The 18,676-nt window shown below is 46.4% G+C and overlaps 1 protein-coding gene across 1 annotated transcript in view; it reads right to left on the bottom strand.

The window, feature by feature from the left end:
* Positions 1–17,422, bottom strand: part of LOC144153245 (uncharacterized) — a 51,810-nt gene extending 34,388 nt beyond the window's left edge. Inside the window, exon 1 of the mRNA XM_077684893.1 lies at positions 16,026–17,422. Within this exon, the coding sequence (XP_077541019.1) occupies positions 16,026–17,052 (1,027 nt within the window). The 5' untranslated portion in view covers positions 17,053–17,422. The remainder of the gene's footprint in view (positions 1–16,025) is intronic.
* Between the last annotated feature and the right edge of the window lie 1,254 nt (positions 17,423–18,676).

Genomic DNA, 18,676 nt, shown 5'->3' with positions numbered 1-18,676 from the left:
CAGATGAACCATCCCGGGTTTTGTTGCACGCGCGCAAGAAATCGGAATCTGTTCACCCCCCATTTCTTTCTCATTTCTATTTTTGTGGCTTCTTTTCTCGTTTTTTTGAGAGCGCTACATTTTCTAGGCATTTTCTTGTTTTATGTAAGGGGCAGCCGCCTTATATTAGATGCAGAGCATCTAATTCACTCGCCTTGTCCCTCCGGCGTCGTCGTCGTTGTTGTCGGCGTTGTCCACCCCTCCCCCATTCTCCTCGCCGCGCCAGCTGCGCTCTCCGCCGCTCACCCCCTCTCCTCTCCGATAGCGAACACTCTCTCGCGAGGGGCATTGGATTGAATTCGATTGGATTGGATTGGATTGGATTGGATTGGATTGGATTGGCTTGGCTTGGCTTGGATTGGATTTGGATTGGATTGGATTAAAGTGGATTGTGTTGGATTGCGTTGCGTCATAGCCGCGGCACGTTGCGTCATAGCCGCGGCAGACGCGCTGGGGACGGCGCATGTGCAGTACTCTCTCCTCCGCGGTTTCCTCTCCTTCGGGCGTGCTGCGCATATAACCGGTGTGCCCTTCTCCGGCGAAGCAACATCCACGCTTGGCTCAAACACCTAGAGTCCACGCCGCTTTGCAAGTAGGCAAACGTCGTCATCGACTGGGACCGGCTTACGCAATCCCCTCAACGTTATGCGCGCTATAAAACGCGGTCCCTTCGCCGCTCCGCCAATGCGTCGCATCTACACAGGGGTTCCCGCGAGGGGAGGTGGGAGTTTTTTAGTGAAAAATTTTGCACCATTCACATGAATCTTATTTATGTCATGAAGGGCCGCTACTCTAGCGTGCATTAATATTAGTGCTGCCTTGAATCGGCTGTGAATATCATGTATTAAGTGGCCGCACAATGAAACCTTCTAGAACGTCGTGCGCAATACCAAGGCAAAAAAAAAAGCTCCCTCAGGACGAAGGACATGTTAGCACGTGTCTCTAATCTGGCTGACTGGGACGAAACACTGAACGATGCACACGGTCGTCACTCGCGCATCCAATAAACTGTTTCCCAGTCAAGACGTAATCACTGTCACATCAGGGACTCGCGACCGCAGGGCACCAACTATTCCGGGAGCGTGCTGCGCTACGCTGGAGTGGGCTGTCAGAATGTCACTAAGCTGCTCGTTCCGGGCATTTTTATACTCATTTTGACCACATCAGTCCGCCCTGCGAGTAGTGGTGTGCCCGCTGGAGTAGCAGCCCTTCATGCCTTTCAATTCAGCATCAGGTCTAACTGTTGTAAGTAACTGTGCATATTAGCACGGATTCCTTTGAACTCTCAGTACCATGCAACTTTGGCGTCAGTGCGCAAAGAAAAAAAAAAGAATTGCGAAAGGTAGCATAAAGCATCAATCGAATATTTAGAACAGCATTAGAAGTCAACAAAACGTTTAGTAGCACGTATGGTGTAGTTGCCGGCCGTAGAACAATATTATATAGTATTTTGGTGGTCGCTCACGGCTACCCTGCCCCGCCAGAATGAATTACCATTGGCCGCAACCGCTTCAGGCTGCTCCCCCATCTCTGGGATCCATGCGCTGCCTGAAGCAAAGGTAAAAAACAAAAAGCCGCGTTCCCGGTGCGAACTTGGAGTTGCAAGGAACATGTTTTCGTATATTTCAGATCGAAAGACATATTAGGTGTTCCGTTTCTGCACATGTTGCTTGTTCCGTCCTGTCGCCGAAAACACAGCGTGTGCGATGTGTACTTTGCTTGTCTGGGGGACTATTTTGTAAAAAAACAAGAACATTTGTCAATAAACTCAGTACATATGGTTTTCAAGCGAAGCCGTTAGGTGCGGCCGCCTATATTATTATTAAACGATTGTTTTCTTTGTTTTCCTCAGAGCGTAACATGCACCAACTAGCCCAGCAAAAAACTCGCTTGATTCCTCAGTCTCGCCATTGATGGCGCGCCGGTTCGACTGCGTGCGCTTCAGTGCAAGCGAACTGACGAGTGTAATCATTCAGTAGATAAGGCTACACGGCAGTCTACACTACTTAAAGAAGTAGTCTATAAGACAGTGCAGGCTACGCTAAGACAAATTTCGAATTGATCTCTTTTCGTCAGCGTCTGGACGTAACGTGAAAAGTGCGTGGTATCTGATTTTCTAAAGTGCAATTTTCACTTGCTTATCACTACCCACATGTTCTTAACACAAGGACGTTATAGGGCTAACTGGGCGATTCTCTCCTGGTCCCGGCCGTCTCAGCTGCAGTGGTAAACAGCTGCGATAATCAGCCAAGCTCAACAAGTGGTTTTGAATGACGTCGTTACGTCAACCGGAAACGGCGATGCAGCAAACAGAAGCAAGCACCCATCTGAAACCTACTTTTACTTCCCTAATATGCGATTGTTTGGAATGACTTACAAAATGCGGCACCATAATTCTGCTCTCGTATAGGTGTTCACGTTTGCTTCATCTCCTGCGTATAAAGATTTCGGTCCGCGTTGCTAATGAAAGCTTTCTATCAGGACATACAATTAAAAGTTTCCCGTGTTCTACATAAAAAGGACCTAAACAGACATAAAAAACAAATTATTCTCTTCCAAGAGGTTGAAATAAAGAACTGCGTTTCTTCAAGAATGACTCTAGCTCGCCCCAAATACTTCCTGAGGGAGGCGGTGTCTGAAACCCCTGTAATCATTATAAAATGTAAATGGAGATAATTGGTAGGACAGAATTTCGAAAAACCAAAAAATTCGCCTATAACAACTCACTCCTACACAGGCGGCTTACGAATGGTACGCATTAGTACATAACTCTCTGAATTTCTGAAGGGTTTTTTTTATCATCGAAGCCCATTAGGCGCTTTATGGAAGTTCTGTCCCGCGTTATTACCACTGCTTTGTGTGTAGTGGCAGTACTGAGCGTATCCGTATAAGCGCGATGTAATTTTTTTCCCACTCGGATTTTTACGCACATGGATTTCTGTGCAGTTTTTGTTTTTGCTCACCTACCCCGCAAGAATAGTTTTTCTTCGGACATGATAAAATTTTCACTGTACACATTTATTTGATGGCTGTGTTGACACGGCTATTTGAAGTGCGCCGAAATATTGTTTGTTACTTCAAAAATCGGCAATCAATAGCCACTGCAGATCTTCATAAACTAGTTCAACCTCAATGTCTATTTTAAAGAGATGACACGTCAAAAACTTCAATTGCTATTAATTCGTCTGAATGTAATTTCGGAAGCATGAACTAACCGTACTTGTCCGAAACTCGATGTCCATGACACGCGAAATGTTGGCGCGGAGCACACAACATAATGTACTGCTGAAATAATAAAAAAAATTCTTTGAGGAAATGCTGCCACATTTCTCAGGAAACCTGCTTTCGGCGAAGTAACTGGCTAAGTTGAAGTTGGAGAACCGTTCTTAGGGTTCCCCACAGCTCAAAACTTGCTTGAGCGTGTGATTCGTGTGATAAGTTAAGATAAAAAAGCATCCGCTGGTACAAAAAATAAGTCTGGTGGAGCCGAATAGGAGAACGCATCGTAAATATAATTTCGGCGTCCAATCGCTATTTTTTACACTAACAAGCTGCTGGTATTTGGTTACATTTTTATTTACTTAGAAAATGAAACGTGACGATTTTGTGGTTTCTACGTGCCCTTTAGGAGAACTTCTTTTATTTTTACTAAAGAGGGAAAGTTTACTCTTATTTTAACGTTAGGACATTTTAAACTGTTCCTCACTTTTAAAGCAAAACCCCGTGTATGCTTTTTTTCGTTACTTCGAAGCGGTTGCCCCACGTGGTGTTACTCTTTTCTGCTATCTATTTCAAACGAAGCACTTATACTTTGAAACAAAAATTATAGCGGTGACAAAAAATTATTTTGCCGAAACATATTTTACGGTATGGGGTAGTTTCATTTTTACGGATTGCGCCAAAGCAAATAAAAAAAAAATCAGCTGTCCCCGAGACCTGCTATAGAAATGAAATACAGCTGTGGAAGAAATTAAAATAACATGACCAAAAGTGCAGTGGATATATCTTTGCGTTTCTACATGAAAAAAAAATGCAACACAAGAATTCTGAGACGAGTGTCTGTTAGTGTCAGTTGCATTGACTGCATGTTCGAGTAGAACAAAATACATTCCCAACTGGCAGTACCGAAGGTAAAGCACATAATGAGTTTATAAAGAGTCCACAAAGTCTTAGATCTGCAGAACTGTTTGTAAGAAATGTAGACTACGGATACCATAAAGAAACCATAATTATATCGACAGGAAGTACTCCCCTATTCTATTTTATTTTCTATATCTACCCTGTAAAAGTAACCATGATCTTGTTCCGTGACTTAACTTCTTCGCCGAGTCTTTAAAGATATCGCAAGTACGACACTGAAGATGCGACCTTATTAGAAGCAGGTGTTTTTGCTGGAATTTCGGAAAGGACCTTCATTTATGTCTTGTGTATGGTTTGATGATCAGCAGTAGAAACTTTCCTAACATCAACTTCCTCCGCTGTGCGTTGCTCCAGCGACAATGTCTATGCCAGTATTTTTGATATTTAGGCCCCACACATGTTTTTACAGCAAATAAAGCGCGTAGGGCAACTTCCCGGACACACTTTTTGTCGAAAGTTTATCTGCTGCAGTAGAGGTTGAAAATTACTGTTTTAATGGAACTAAATTTAATGCGGAAATCTGTTCTACAGCAATATTGGTAATCTCATGCTGAAGTATCCATTCCTCAGAGAACACATCTTTGCTGCATCGTGCCGTCTCAAGTAGCACGGCCTGATAGGGAACACAGGAAATAAACAAATAATAGCATAACCTTGTTCTCTCAAATTTTTGCTATAGCTTAAACAAAAGAGGAAGGAAAATGTTTCCGGCGACACAAAGTGATGCTAATGGTGGAAAGGACAAAACCATTGTTGTATGTTATTTGGAACACACTCAAGGCAGTTCCATTGAAAAGAGAAGTGGAAAACAAGACATAAGAAAACTGGAGTAAAAAATCAAAATAGAAATATTTACCTTTGCTGAAAAACAACGCTATGCATCTAAATAAGGTTGAAATCTTACTGCTGCAATGGGAGAAGTGCGGCTGAGGTTTGCTTGTGGTATTCGATAATACCGTACGTCAGTTAAAATTGCTTCACAATTCTTGGCATCTATTGCAAAGTTGACCCAAATAAATCAAAACACTGTCCCGAGGAACCTTACCTCATTTGCATGAGTGCATATCACGCGTTGTGTCGCGCTGTAATCGTCATCGCAAAAAAAGCAAAAGGAAGAGGACGCTGAGGTGGTCGCCCGCCAGCTGTTTTTTCTGGCTAGCTGGGCACAGTCTTACTCAAGGCATCTGCTCTATATAGATCTATAAATACGAATTGTAAATATACTCTTTAAATACTGCCTGCCTCGTATCATTTTGGTAGGTGCGGGGTATTGCCCCGTGATAATATACAGTTGACAAGTGTACATCGCGGAAAGCAGCGCATTGTTATTTACAATGTAAACACTGATGCGATAATATTAGCCACAGCGGTGCGAAACCAATTCGATTTTGTAACTAGCGATATCAGCAGGAAGGCTGTACCAGCTCCTGGACGTACGTGGTACGATATAATGAAAAAAAGCTTTGGGTGTTGCAAGAAAGGCTAACATTTTGAACATGATCTGAGGCGACGAAACGCATAAAGGGCGATTTACGAATGCGGGGCGATGTATGCTGTGTGGATGTATTTTATGGAATAAGCACAAGCGTTAAATTTGCGCCTTGACGTAAAGGATGTTAGACCGACGTTAGTTATTACTCTGTACACAGTGTGTGCTCACTGATAATTCGAAAAAAAAACACTTGTGGCATTATTTAGAATCAATTCGAGCTGATGACTAAACGTTTCTGTTGATGAATCGTGTATCGATGATGCACGGTCGAGTTGTGAACACACAACTAATATTATTAGCAGCCGTTTTAATGAAGTAGGGGAGGATAGAAAATTTCGCCTTATGTAGCCAACAATGCGATTCGTTTATTTGTTGGTGCTTTCAATCTGAAGATTTAAAGATAGGTCAGTAGGGATATGAATGCCCAAGTATTTATACGAGCCAACTGCTTGTAAAGCTAATAAATGTACAAAAACGGGCGGTGCGGGCTATAGATAACCTATTGGTCCCGGAGACTTGTATGCCCTACTTCGAGGTAAATGGTATACTAAATATCAGGAAACTATATAAGTATCGGCTGTCTTTAGAAATATATCGTAAGTACCAATGTCACAAACGTAAATTTAACAAGGAGTTTCATAGAACCCAAAGCCCGTATGAATTAGGAACAAACTTAATCGCGAAACCGTATTCAAAGACAAGTTATGGGGAGCAGCGATTGGCTTCCCAGATACCCGGTTACTGAATCAGTACCCTGAGATCTTAGATCTCTTACATATCGATGTTTCAAAACACAGTTTAAAAAAACTATGAAAGCTCTCTTCCTTGCGGAAAATTGATTTAGCAGTGCACTGTTTTGTCTGGTTTTATATAGAATGAAAACCTCCGAACTGTGTGGTCAACTTATGGTCTTTTGTGATTTCTGTTCTGGTTTGAATTTTGTCTTGTTGGTGTAAGCTACTTTGCTTTTGCTGTAAAACAATCACTATTATGGTATATTGTCTCCACTGTCCGAAAAATAAACTCTTTATTGCGTGTATCTTTTTAAGGGATTTCTCGGTGTGTTACTGTTGTAGTGTATCGACATGTTTTGTGCGTTGTTGAGCAATTTGCTTTCGTTTGTCAATATTTTTTATGCTCACAGTTAGTGCACTGCATGATGGGTTGTCTCCAGTTGTTGAATGGGCGTCGTGGCACCGTCAGGCGTTAATTCTGCTTATAGCCACGCCACCCAAGACAAACTTGTAATGATGATTGTCTTGAATAAATGAAAAAAAAAATGAAATGAAAGGATGCTGCCGCAAAAAAAACAAAACATGAGAGCCTGTTAAGAGTGATACGACGAATTCGCATTAATTTGAGTTTTGTAGTATTTCTGGTATTTGCCATGTAATGCGCCAATAGAAGGTGTCATTGACGTCGCATTGGAGTGCGTGTTGAACAGTGTCATATTATTTCCCAAAGATGGCGCAATCGTCAGCTAATAAATGTATTGATGATGAGATACGTTTGGGCAAATAATGGATGTCGACAAGGAATAGTAGTGTCCCAAGGACGGTGACCTGGGGTACAACTGAAATAAGGGGGGCTAAGAGCAGAATTGGTGTCACTCCATGCGCCAGTTTACAGGCGACACACGAGGAAAAGTTCACCCGACTTTAGAACGCCAGTATCGAGGCCAGTTTTACTTAGCCTGAATGCGAGTAGCAAGTGCGGAAGTTTGTCAATGCTTTAGCAAAAAAAAACAATGAAGTCGGCAAATGAATAGTTGTCCACAATAGAGTGAAGATTGTGAGTAAACAAAAAGAGCTAGGTTTCGCGTGAAAAACGCTTTTGAAAACCATGCTGTGTAGGCCAAAAAATGAATTGCATTTGAGAGAGCTGGCAAAATTCGAGTAAATATTCTGTTCAAATTTCTACATGAAATGTAGGTGATAGATGTTGGCCTGTAATTATAAAGCGGCTCTGTCATCAGATTCAAAGACTGTACCCCCTTTTTTTTCTTTCCCAACCTTCAGGGATGTTACTTTGTTCGAAGGACTGCTCCAAAGTTCATCCAGGATAATAAAGCAGTTTTGTTCAGTACTTTTAAAGAATTCTAAATCACTACCATCAATACCAACACAAGAAAAACAAGTGGTGAGTCAGTAACCTTAATTATTCAGTTAGGTTCAATTGGTTCCCCATTTGTGTCACTTAGCGTGATGCGAGACCCGTCAGCCGAGTTAACGTCATGCCAAGATTTCCATGGGGATATTTTTCAAACAATTAGTCATCGTATTTACCAGGAAGCTCACTTTGCTGTTTTGGCCGCGGTAGCATAAGCATTGACGTTTGAGCGGTACAAGCACCACTTATAAATACTGCGAGATGTTTTGGCGAGATGGGAGAATCATTTTTTTTTTGGTTAAAAGCGCCTAAAGTTACGTTTGTACCAGGGCGCGTTCGGATTACACGCTGTTTCCCGGCGAAGGAATAAAGCCTGTGTCGAATCCGTTAACTTCTTAAATAAAACCCGAGTACCTTCAAGCGATCGTCCGTCGAATCCCCTTGAGTAATCAATTACAAATAGGTGCAGCTGAGTATAAATATCTTTGAAGCTGTCGTTGTCACAGTTTTGATGGTTTTTCTTTTTAGAAAATTTTTGCTAGTATTGTTACCGCTACAGTTATAAGGGCATGATCACTAAACTTTAGCGCGTCTTTTATTTGAGAACGCAGTTAAGGGCAGTTTGTAAGAACTCAATTTAATACATTGGCGGTAGTTCACGTAACTGCTGTAGGTTTCGATACTACTTGGGTTAGGGGATAGGCTAAGCAGAAGTCTATGAAGTGCTGAGTACTAGATGTATTCGGTTTTGAAAGAGGCACTACGGCCGACCATTCAATGTCTGGGAAGATGTAATCATCCAATTGAAATCCACCAATAGAACATGTCTGTTATTGGCATAGAACTGGTTTTTGCGTCGTGAAGGGCGGTAACAAAAGTGGGCGAATAATACCTGTCGTGCCCGCCGCTATCAGTTCGTTATCGGCGAAAGAAAGTAGGCAATGGCAGTCCAGGCGATAGGCAACCAAGAAAAGCCCCACCGTTTATTTCGCAGCGGTTTAAGTAGCAAGTTTCAGGTCAGAGACACGTGTTTCCATACATAGGCCTGGCACGGTGAATCGGCGTGCCATGCAGGAGCGCAGTGGCGTACACTTCTTATTTTTCCGGGGGGGTGGGGGTGGGGGGGGGCAGACCTGGAGTGTGCCTCGAAGCGGCGAAGGGAGGGGGGAAGGAAGAGGTGGGGGGGGGGTCCCTATGAGATGACACGTCATCACCACGCTACAAAGAGGCTACCACTAATCATCATCATCATCATAAGGGGCACCTGCAGAAGTGAGGGCCTTTTACATTGTGTCGGCTAACTACGAGGTGTCCCCAAATAAGACGTCCCGCATATCTATGAACCGTGAACTTCAGCGGTTTGACGCATCCAGTAGAAATTTCTTTGAATAAGTGTTTTACTGGTCACATTTATTCAAAAATATTGCAAGACTGAACCATCAGCACAAAAGAACGAGTTGATTTGTTTTTCTTTTACTGGGCAGTTCGGGGGTAAAAAGAAAGGGACACGACAGGGGCGCTACGCGCTGGTATGTTCATTTCCGTTAAGAGCCCCCGAAACGGGTCTGACTTTGACCACTCATTTTTTTATCCGTGTGTGTGTTGAGCCAGAGCGCCCGACACAAATTCGCTGCACCTGGCGACGTGCCGATGGCGGGGTTGATTCGCGCCTAGGTCAAACCGCCCGCGTCAGACGTGCTGCGACTTGGCGGGAAAGGCGCCGCCGAGTCTGCTCTCCCTTTCCCGTCGCGACGGCTGGACCAAATCATGCCTGGGACGAACTAATCCCCGCAGACACGCAGTAAGTAGCGCCTGGAGACACCGCCGCAGAGTAGTCTTCCCTTTCCCGGTAGTGGCGGCTCGGCTGACGCAATCGCTTCGCCTCCATTCGCCAGATTCACAATGCGGCCAGTGATAGCTCCGACTGGAGGCATTGGAACTGCACGCGGCTGTAACGGAACCCTGGGGGTATAAAACCAGCCCGGAAGCAGTGGTGGTGCGGCGGCATCTCATCGAAGGCCCTGAGTTGAGAAGTGCTATCGCGCTTGTCATAGCCATGTAACAATCTTGCTACCTTTGTATATATTGTATATAAATGCTGCTTCAAATAATCGTCAGCTCGGCTACTTCGTCGCTATGGTCTGCGCCGCGTCGATGGCGGACTGGGCAGGGCAACGTCGCAAGAGTAGTGACTGAGCTTCGATGGCCAAGTCCCAACAGTGTATGTGTATGTGTTTCGGAGGCTTGGAGCGGGTATCGCTCGCAGTCGACGGCCGCAGTGCACCCAGTTGCTGCCGGTGCTTGGCAGCAGTTACAGCACTGTCAAACTGCTCTGGCGTGCTTTGTGACCTCGAAAGCAAAGCTTGCAGACAGGCTTTTCGGAGGCGTGATAGCTTGCACTGGCGTCACTGTATTCCCGTGTTGGTGCGTTGGTTGTACAGTGGAAATCTGCAGCTTTTGGTTCGAGAAGTGCTAATGAAGTTGACAGCTATCGATAAAAAGTGCGGTGGCGTCGTTATAGGCAAGCAACATGTTTTACGAGACGTTCCAAGACGTGAGATAAAGGTAAAAACCCAACGTTTGGCGATGGCGTTCATCATATTGTCGCGAAGCCGAGGTCTCTTGATGTTGTTTGTTCGTTTTTGCGTTCTGTGCCCGCGGCCAGGGCTCTTGCTTCCAAGTGTTGTGTGTGAAAGTGGTTCGGACGCGGCGATGCCCTGGCCCCCTTTTTTCTGACAAATGGCTCCGGCGTGTTTGTCCGTCGGCCGACCAGGGAGGGACACGGCTGTTGCGAGGGTTAGGTTACCGCGCGCAGTGGCGTCTCCGACCCCCCGTTGCGTCTACGGTCTACGGGGGCCGCTCTGTGCTCCGAACCCTCGGTCTGGTTCAAACGACCGCCTGTCTTTACCCCTTTTCGAGTTTGTGTGCACTACTTTATTCTCACCAGTAATTCTTTCGCCGGAAACGGGCGCCGTCGAGTTTGAACTTGGTGTCTTCTGTGTTTGATTTTTCCCTTTCACTTTGGCGGGAACATGGCTGATTGGAGCTAAGAAGCGTCTCCCCGATTGGCGTCAGAAAGCCTTGTTCCATTGCGTCCGCACGCTCCAGGATGTACTTTTTTCCCCAATACGTCCCCCACCGGACCACTTGAAACGAAAATAACGCTGCTCCTCCGGGTATTGAGCGCGGCGGGCGACCTGCACCAGGACTCACTTCAGAAACTCTGCCGCCCGTCGTCGTGCCCTCCCGTCGGGCGACCGAGATCCAGTCAGCCATGTCCCGCTAAGTACTCTTGATCTATTGACTGTCTTTCTCATTTATGTAATAAGTGTATTCGTTCTGATTCTTATGAGCTAAGTTTCATCAATGTTACCAGTAAATTAAATCAGCTAACTTTAAAACCTTTTTAACGCCTCGACTTTTCCCTGCGAAAGCATGCTACCGTAGCGGCAGGCATTGGACAAAATTATGCTGTTACAACATAAAACGGCCCTTTCACGAGGCCTTTCACAGTGCGAGCTTAAACTCGGCACAAGTTGCTAGCGAGGAGTGGTCGCCCCGCCAGTAAACAGCAGATGAAGGTAGGGGAAGAACAACCACCTAAATTCACCGTCGTCTTCAGCTTCATCATTACACGGTGGCATAAACGAGAAGCAGCGCATCGGGTTGCCATTCGAAAACAAAACGCTCGTCCAGCAGCAAGATGCCAGCGCTGTTCGACAAAATATGCGAGGCGAAACAAGGCGTCACACGCATTCTGCTGGGCATTATGATGTCCGATTAACAACCCACAACCTGCACGGTGGCGCTATATGCTCAGTTGTAAATGGACAGCACGAGGACACAGTCCTACCAAACCTGAGAAAAAAGTTTCAAAACGGGTGCCTAATAAAACTATGTGGTTGACACAAACCATGCAGTCAATTTGACGCAAATTACGTAAACTAACTGCGACTGTTTAAATGAGCGGTTCCGCTCACGAAACTACTCCAAAGTATGACATGCATCTATGGAAACTGCTTAAGACCGAAAAAAAGCGACTTCGGTGCGCGTAGTGCATGCATTGGGAGCAGCCCCACCACTTCCCCTTTAACAATTTGAATGAAGCAAGCGGAACGAAGCAGCTACGCGTTCCCAGGCCGCGCATTTGCGAACAAAAATAACTGTTCCAATCAACAGGTGCCGTAGAAACAGAGGAACTGTGGCCGCGCTTCCCACCGGGACCTAACCCCCTCGTTTTTCCCTTTTCACCGCGACCCCTTAGCGAGCGACCGCCGAAAAACGCTAACAGCGCCAAACAAGAACAGGCAAAGGAGGGAGGTGCAGTTTTCGTTGCCTGATTTTACCATCCTTGAAAGTTAAGGATAACAGCGCCACCGCTAAATGTCTGAAACTCGTACACGTGCGTCCAGACTTGAGTTTGTGATAGAACTTGTTTGCACTGCTGTACTCACGAGTGCAAGCACTCGATAATACAGTATTCATGAGTATTCGAATCATGAGTACGGTATACTCATGAGTACCATACTCACCAGTACACATACTCATGAGTACTCATGCTCATGAGTAGTGTACTCATGAGCACTAATACTCATGATTAGTGTACTCATGTGCTCTGTACTCAGGAGTAGTGGACTTACCCCTGTACTCAATCGTCATCATACTCACTTTTTTAATCTGGGTGTGTACTCACTCATCATCGTACTCACTCGCGAGTTTGAGTACAAATGAGTACAAATGAGTGTACTCACGAGTGAATGCGCCGACCTATGCTCCCGACAAAATGTCGCTTTGCTGGTGTGCTGCTGAAGCCAAGCTATGGTGCCCAGAAGGGCCACCCTTCTAGCCACCATAGCGAAGCGCAGCGCTACATTGTTGTCAACAATCTGCACACTGAGCGCGTCTAACTCACCGTGAAGAAGAGCGACACGGCCCTGCGTTTCCCCCTGCCCGTATTGAGGACGGAACTGTATTTCAAGATCCCAACCCCTATTGTAAACAATAGTTGGCGGACAGAACGGCCAACAGTCCGATATCGACGGGCGCAGAGCCGAGCCAAGCCCTTAAAAAAAACCTCAGGCGGGGCCGGAGGGGGCTCTGTCCCCCCGTAAATCCGTCCGAGGGGGGCACGAGCCCCACTGCCCCCCCCCCCCCCCCCCCGTAGTTGGCGCTTCTGCAGGAGCGCACTTTCAGCAGCACGGGAAACACATTCCGGCACAACCCCCTTTTACAAAATAACAGTGGTTTTGCGTGTGGAATTTAGAACATTCAAACATGAACAAAACATGAACCCTTAGTGGAAACGAACCGCAAACAAAAGCTTATTCATCAATACCGTAGCGAATTGTTCGCTTAACCAATCTACCAGACCTGGTCACAGTCACGGAAGGGGAGGTACTTACGTAGAAATCACAGCCTCTGAATCTGAAGGCACTGAAGCTGAAGTTGAAGCGGTGGGTGGCTCCCTTTCCGTCAAAACCAATTCGGCTGACTCTTTTTTGTTTGGAAACTCGTAGCTGCCTTCACGCTTCCCTTGTTGTGGCAAGCGGTTCAGCATTTGTCGGTTATGTCGCAGCGTGACCCCTTCCTCGTTTCGCATTATCTAGGAACGGGGAGTAGCGGCTGTCGCTATCACCGTTTCTCTGGCTTTTATATCCGTTAACCAAATAGAATCACCTGGTGTTAGTTTATCCAATCCCCTGGCCCTGTGGCGTTTGTTGTAGTACTGTGCTTGCAACTTTTTTTTGGCTCTGTCTTTGGTCGCAAGAGTAAGCAGCGGTGGCTGCACTGGCTCACGAAACTGCGGCGCTCTTATCCGAAGACGCCGGCCCATGAGGATTTCCGCCGGGCTAGAGCCGAAGACGCCTGGAGTTGTCCTGTAGGCATGCAGAGCCAAGTATGGGTCCTTGCATTTGAGTATCAGGTGCTTAATCGTTTGAACAAGGCATTCTACTTCCCCATTAGCCTGAGGGTTCCTTGGACTTGCAGTGAGGTGAAGAAAACCATAAACATGGATAAACTTCTCAAACTCTGTACCAAAGAATTGTGGTCCATTATCTGTCAGCACGGTCTTCGGAATGCCACAACGTGCAAAAATGCTTTTAAGCCTTTCTATAACCGCACCGGTTTTTGTTGAGGGAAGAAGGGCTACTTCCGGATACCGCGACAGGTGGTCGACAACAACAAGGTAGTGACAGTGGTTGACAAAATGGAAGTCGACCCCTACTCGTTCCCACGCGAAACTTGGCGTTAAGGTTGAGATGAACGGCTCACAGTTCTGGGTGACGAATCGCCCACAAGCAACACATTATTTTACTTGAGTTGCGAGTTGTTCGCCGAGGCTGGCCACCAGACTAATTCTTTCGCCAAAGCTCTTGTCTTTGAGATGCCCTGATGCCCATCATGGAGCTCGGTTAGTACTTCTTTTCTTGGGCATTGAGGTACTACCAATCCGGCCCTCTTCAGCAACACGCCAGTGCATTCGGCAATTACGGCACGTTCCTGCCAGTACGGAGCTAGGTAGCAAGGAAGTTTTGGTTTTTCTGTCCAGCCTTGGTGACACAATTTCAGCAAGACTTCACAAACAACGCCAGTCTTTTGTGCATAACGTACCCTGTTAACAAAATTGCCGCCTGTTTGAAGCCCTTGAACATAACATTTAACCAACGATGAGACTTCAGAGACAGTCAGTTCACCGGCGAGTTTATCTGCTTTCATCGGCGCTCATGAAAGAGCGTCCGCCGTAATCAAGATTTTGCCGGGAACGTACACAATTTGAAACTGCTATCGCATCAACCGCATTCTGAAGCGCTGCACCCTTGGCGTCAAGAAATCGATAGGCATTTTACCGAGCAAAGAGACAAGAGGTTTTTGGTCTGTTTCGAACGTCACATCGATACCTTGTATATTTTCGTTAAATCTTTCAGCAGCCCACGTTAACTCTAGTGCCTCCTTATCGACTTGCGCATAGCGCTGCTCGGTTTTGGTCAATGACCTTGAAGCGAACGCTATCGGGCGGCGCTCGCCATTACGTTGTTTTTGGAAAAGGACGGCACCGAGACCAAACGAGGAGCACCCGCCGAAAGAATCGTGGGAAGCCGTGGATCGTACATGGCCATACACTTTGCTGAGCAGACAAGAGCTTTCAAGCTATCGAAAGCTGTGTTCTGAGATCGACCCCAAACCCAATCAGTCTCTTTCTTCAAAAGCGCCCGTAGTGGGGCAGTGGTTTGCGCTAAGTTCGCCAAAAAGCGGCGTAGGTGATTGGCCATGTCCAGAACACTGCGAAATTGTGAAATATTCAAGGGTGGATTCAGCTCATTAATGGCTCTGAGTTTGGCCGGATCAGGCTGTATGCCTTCTTTACTTAGAAAGTGACCCATAAAGCTCATGCTTCGTGCCCCGAATACACACTTCGCTCTTTTAAGCGTCAGGTCAGCTGGGCCAACCTAGCTAAGGCATTTGATGGCCGAGTCATGTTGCTCTTTCCTGTCACGAAATACGAGAATATCGTCCATAAGGATAATGACGCCAGGACGGCCTGCCAGGATTTCAAACATTCTCCTTTGAAAGTACTCTGTGGCTGAGGTAATTCCAAACGGCAACCGAGTTAAACAATACCGCCCCATCGGCGTAAAGAACGTGGTCAGTAGTTCTGAGGCCTGGCTGAGTCGCACCTGGTGGAATGGAGAATTTGCTTCTAGTTTGGAAAACCACTTTGCGCCGGCAAGTGAGCCCAGTGCTTGGTCTACAGTAGGCAACTTATACCTTTCTCTTAGGACAAACTTGCCCAACTGCGTAAGGTCGACACAGATTCTTACGTCTCCCGAGGGCTTTTGTACGGGAAGAATGCCGGCACACCATTCGGTTGGCTCTTCGACTGGCCGAATTACGCTCATTTGTTGCATCTTATCAAGATTCCGCTTCACAGATTCCTGAAGCGATATAGAAATCCTGCGTGGTGCCCTTATTGAAAATGGAACTGCGTCTGGTTTTAGCCTGATTGTGTAATCCCCAGCCATAGAGCCTAATTTGTCAAAAACCTGAGGGCACAAAAGCTCGTAGTCTGATTTTTTCTGAGCGACAGAGTCAGCGAACTTAACTCCTAATGCTTCAAGAGCTGGCAAACCTAGAAGTACATGGCGCAAAGAACTAACTACATAAAATGTTTGGCGAGAAGTTTCTCCCTTCCAAACTATATCTGCCCGAAACTTGCCCAGAACATTTAGTCGGCCACCGCTCGCACCTGTCAAGATGTGGTCGGCCTTTTCTAAGCTCGTAGGGAGTCCAGGAAACGATGCTGGAATTACGGACACTTCTTCCCCTGAGTCAACCTTTGCGAAAACAGGCACTGCATTATCCAATAACTGAACGTAACGCGCCATGCCGACGGGCGCCTCCACCGCGCCTAGAAAAATTTCCCCAGTATACTTTTGTACGGACGACACTCGTACCTTTCGCTGGTTGTATGGAGAAGTCCCTTTGAGGCACACCTTGCCAATGTGTCCCCTTACGTCGTAGTTGAAGCAGGTCTGCGCTCTAGCTGGGCAGTCTGTCCTTTGGTGGGAGTGGCCGCCGCAGAAGATGCACTGTCTTTCGGAACAAACTGCTTTCGGCCGGGAGTCCTCGCTGCGGTGCAGTTTCCTGCGGTGAGCCACTGCGTCGACGTTGACGTAGGCACATGGCTTGCACGGTGTGTTGTCGTGAGCCTCGTTGGAGTTGCGAAGCTGTGCTTGTTGCTTCTGAACTGTTTCTTTCAGGCGGGCCTTCTCTAGATCTGTCGCGAGAGACAGCTTGGGGTCCATTTGGGGAGACTCGGAAAGATTTTCATCCCGCAGGCCCAAGACGAACCGGTCCGGGATGAGGCGCTGCTGGAATTTACCGAAGTCGCATTTTTCCGCCAAGACGTGTAGAACAGTCATGAACTGATCAATAGACTCGCCCGGCATCTGGTTCCGCTTGTGAAAGAAAGCGCACTCGTACGCAACGTTGGTCTCCTTGATGAAGTACTCGTCGAATTTCTTTTTAACCAGCTCAAACTTCTTCGAATCTTTTGCAGAAAGATGGAAGGTAACGAAGATGTCCCTTGCTTGCCGCCTTATGGTGTACAGCAGAGTGCGCACTTGCGCCACCTCCGAGACCTCATTCAGGCCAGACGCATATCGATAGTCGCCAGAGTGGAGTATCCACGCCGTCCACTCCGAGGTAGTTTCAAAGTCCAGCGGTGGTGCCTGCGGAAGGCCCGGCGGTGGTGGCGGTGGTGCAGTGGCCATTGCAGCCTCTTTTTGTGCCGACGTCTCGATGGCTCTTTTTTTTCCGATGGCGCTAAAGGTGGGCGGATCACGAAACTTCTGACACCATGTCGTAGCGGCGCCCGCCGCTATCAGTCCGTGATCGGCGAAAGAAAGGAGGCGACGGCAGTTCAGGCGATAGGCAAGCAAGAAAAGTCCCGCCGTTCATTTTGCAGCGGTTTAAGTAGCAAGCGTGACGTCAGAGACCCGTGTTTCTATACACTACCCAGGCACGGTGAATCGGCGCGTCATGCAGGAGCACACTTTCAGCAGCACGGGAAACACATTCCGGCCGAGTACCGTCGATGGTAGCATTCAGTTAAAATTATTGTGTAATACTACAGCTTTGCAGATACCCACACGATTCTTAAACCGCATTGCATGTTCAGCACAAACGACTCAAATTATTTTTCTACTGCCACGACGACACCGCCTCCTTGCCTTGCCTCTATTACAGCGGGAGCTGTAGAATTGGTTAAACGAATGCAAAATTAAAATTTTGAATTTCCTTAATAAAATGACAGTGTGCGTTTATTGAGATCTAATACCACGGTACCTCGCTTCTTATTATTTTGGTGACACGGCATGTTGTTCAAAGGGGCCGGGGGCTGTCACCTTACCAGCTTTGATTTCATGTGGACGAGCCAAGGTTATCAAACCCGGAAGGTGTTACGTGGACATGAGAGCAGCATCTATCCTTTAGAAAAGCCTTCTATGTTTCAATTTTCGGGACGGAAAGCTTGGCTGAGATTTGGGAAAGTGAAGCAGTTTTTTTTTTAACTAGGCATGTTGAGGGCTATCTTCAGTAACGTTGATGTTGAAAGCATGCATTATATTCTTCATATGAAGAATGTTTTCTTATATTCTGCAGCTGGAAATATTGGACAGCATCTGTTATGTCAAAATGGTCCAACGCTGTTCACACGTTCAAAGCAAGGTATCTCACTCTCAATACTTGCAAGAGCAACCCAAACATTTTGCTTCTATTTGACCTCAGGTGTTTTTTTTTCATTTGCAAAGCCATGACCGATTAAGTTATATGCTCTGGCCATATAGTGGAGTTCATAAACGCGAGACAGACGTGTAGGGTTTTGTTTTTTAGGAAGTCAGTTGTACATCGTACACCAACGTCGATGTCTTATAAGGCTTGCAATTTGTTTTTACATTTGCAGTCCACGTTCAATATCAGTCAGTCCTGCTTCAATACTTTGTTGGATGGCACGGGCCTGTGGAAAACTGTCCGTTAATTCGATATCGCTTACCTGCATTTGGTTTAACTGCTCTTGCAAAATCTCCAAAATGCTGATAATCTTCTTGTAATCGTCTTTATTTGTTGCAACTTCAGCAACACTGCTAGAACAAGTGTGAGAACCAGGGTTTGTTTCGGCGTCCTCGAACAACAACAGAAGTATGCACCCGTAGGCATGGAAATAGCAATAAATATCTATTGCTACTTTTCTTGGCGTACAATGGACTGTGAAGGTTTTTAACACGCCAACGCTACACAGATGATGAGGCGCGTCGTCGTGGAGGGCTCAGGATGAATGTCACCAACTGGGGATCATTAAAGTGCGCGGAAATTTCGGACACACGGGCGTTTTCGCAT

Source organism: Haemaphysalis longicornis, unplaced genomic scaffold (genome assembly GCF_048455015.1).
Source record: "Haemaphysalis longicornis isolate Haplotype H1 unplaced genomic scaffold, Haemaphysalis longicornis Haplotype H1 scaffold_9, whole genome shotgun sequence".
NCBI classification, from domain to species: Eukaryota; Metazoa; Arthropoda; class Arachnida; order Ixodida; family Ixodidae; genus Haemaphysalis; species Haemaphysalis longicornis.
This window is presented reverse-complemented; position numbering and strand designations above follow the sequence as displayed.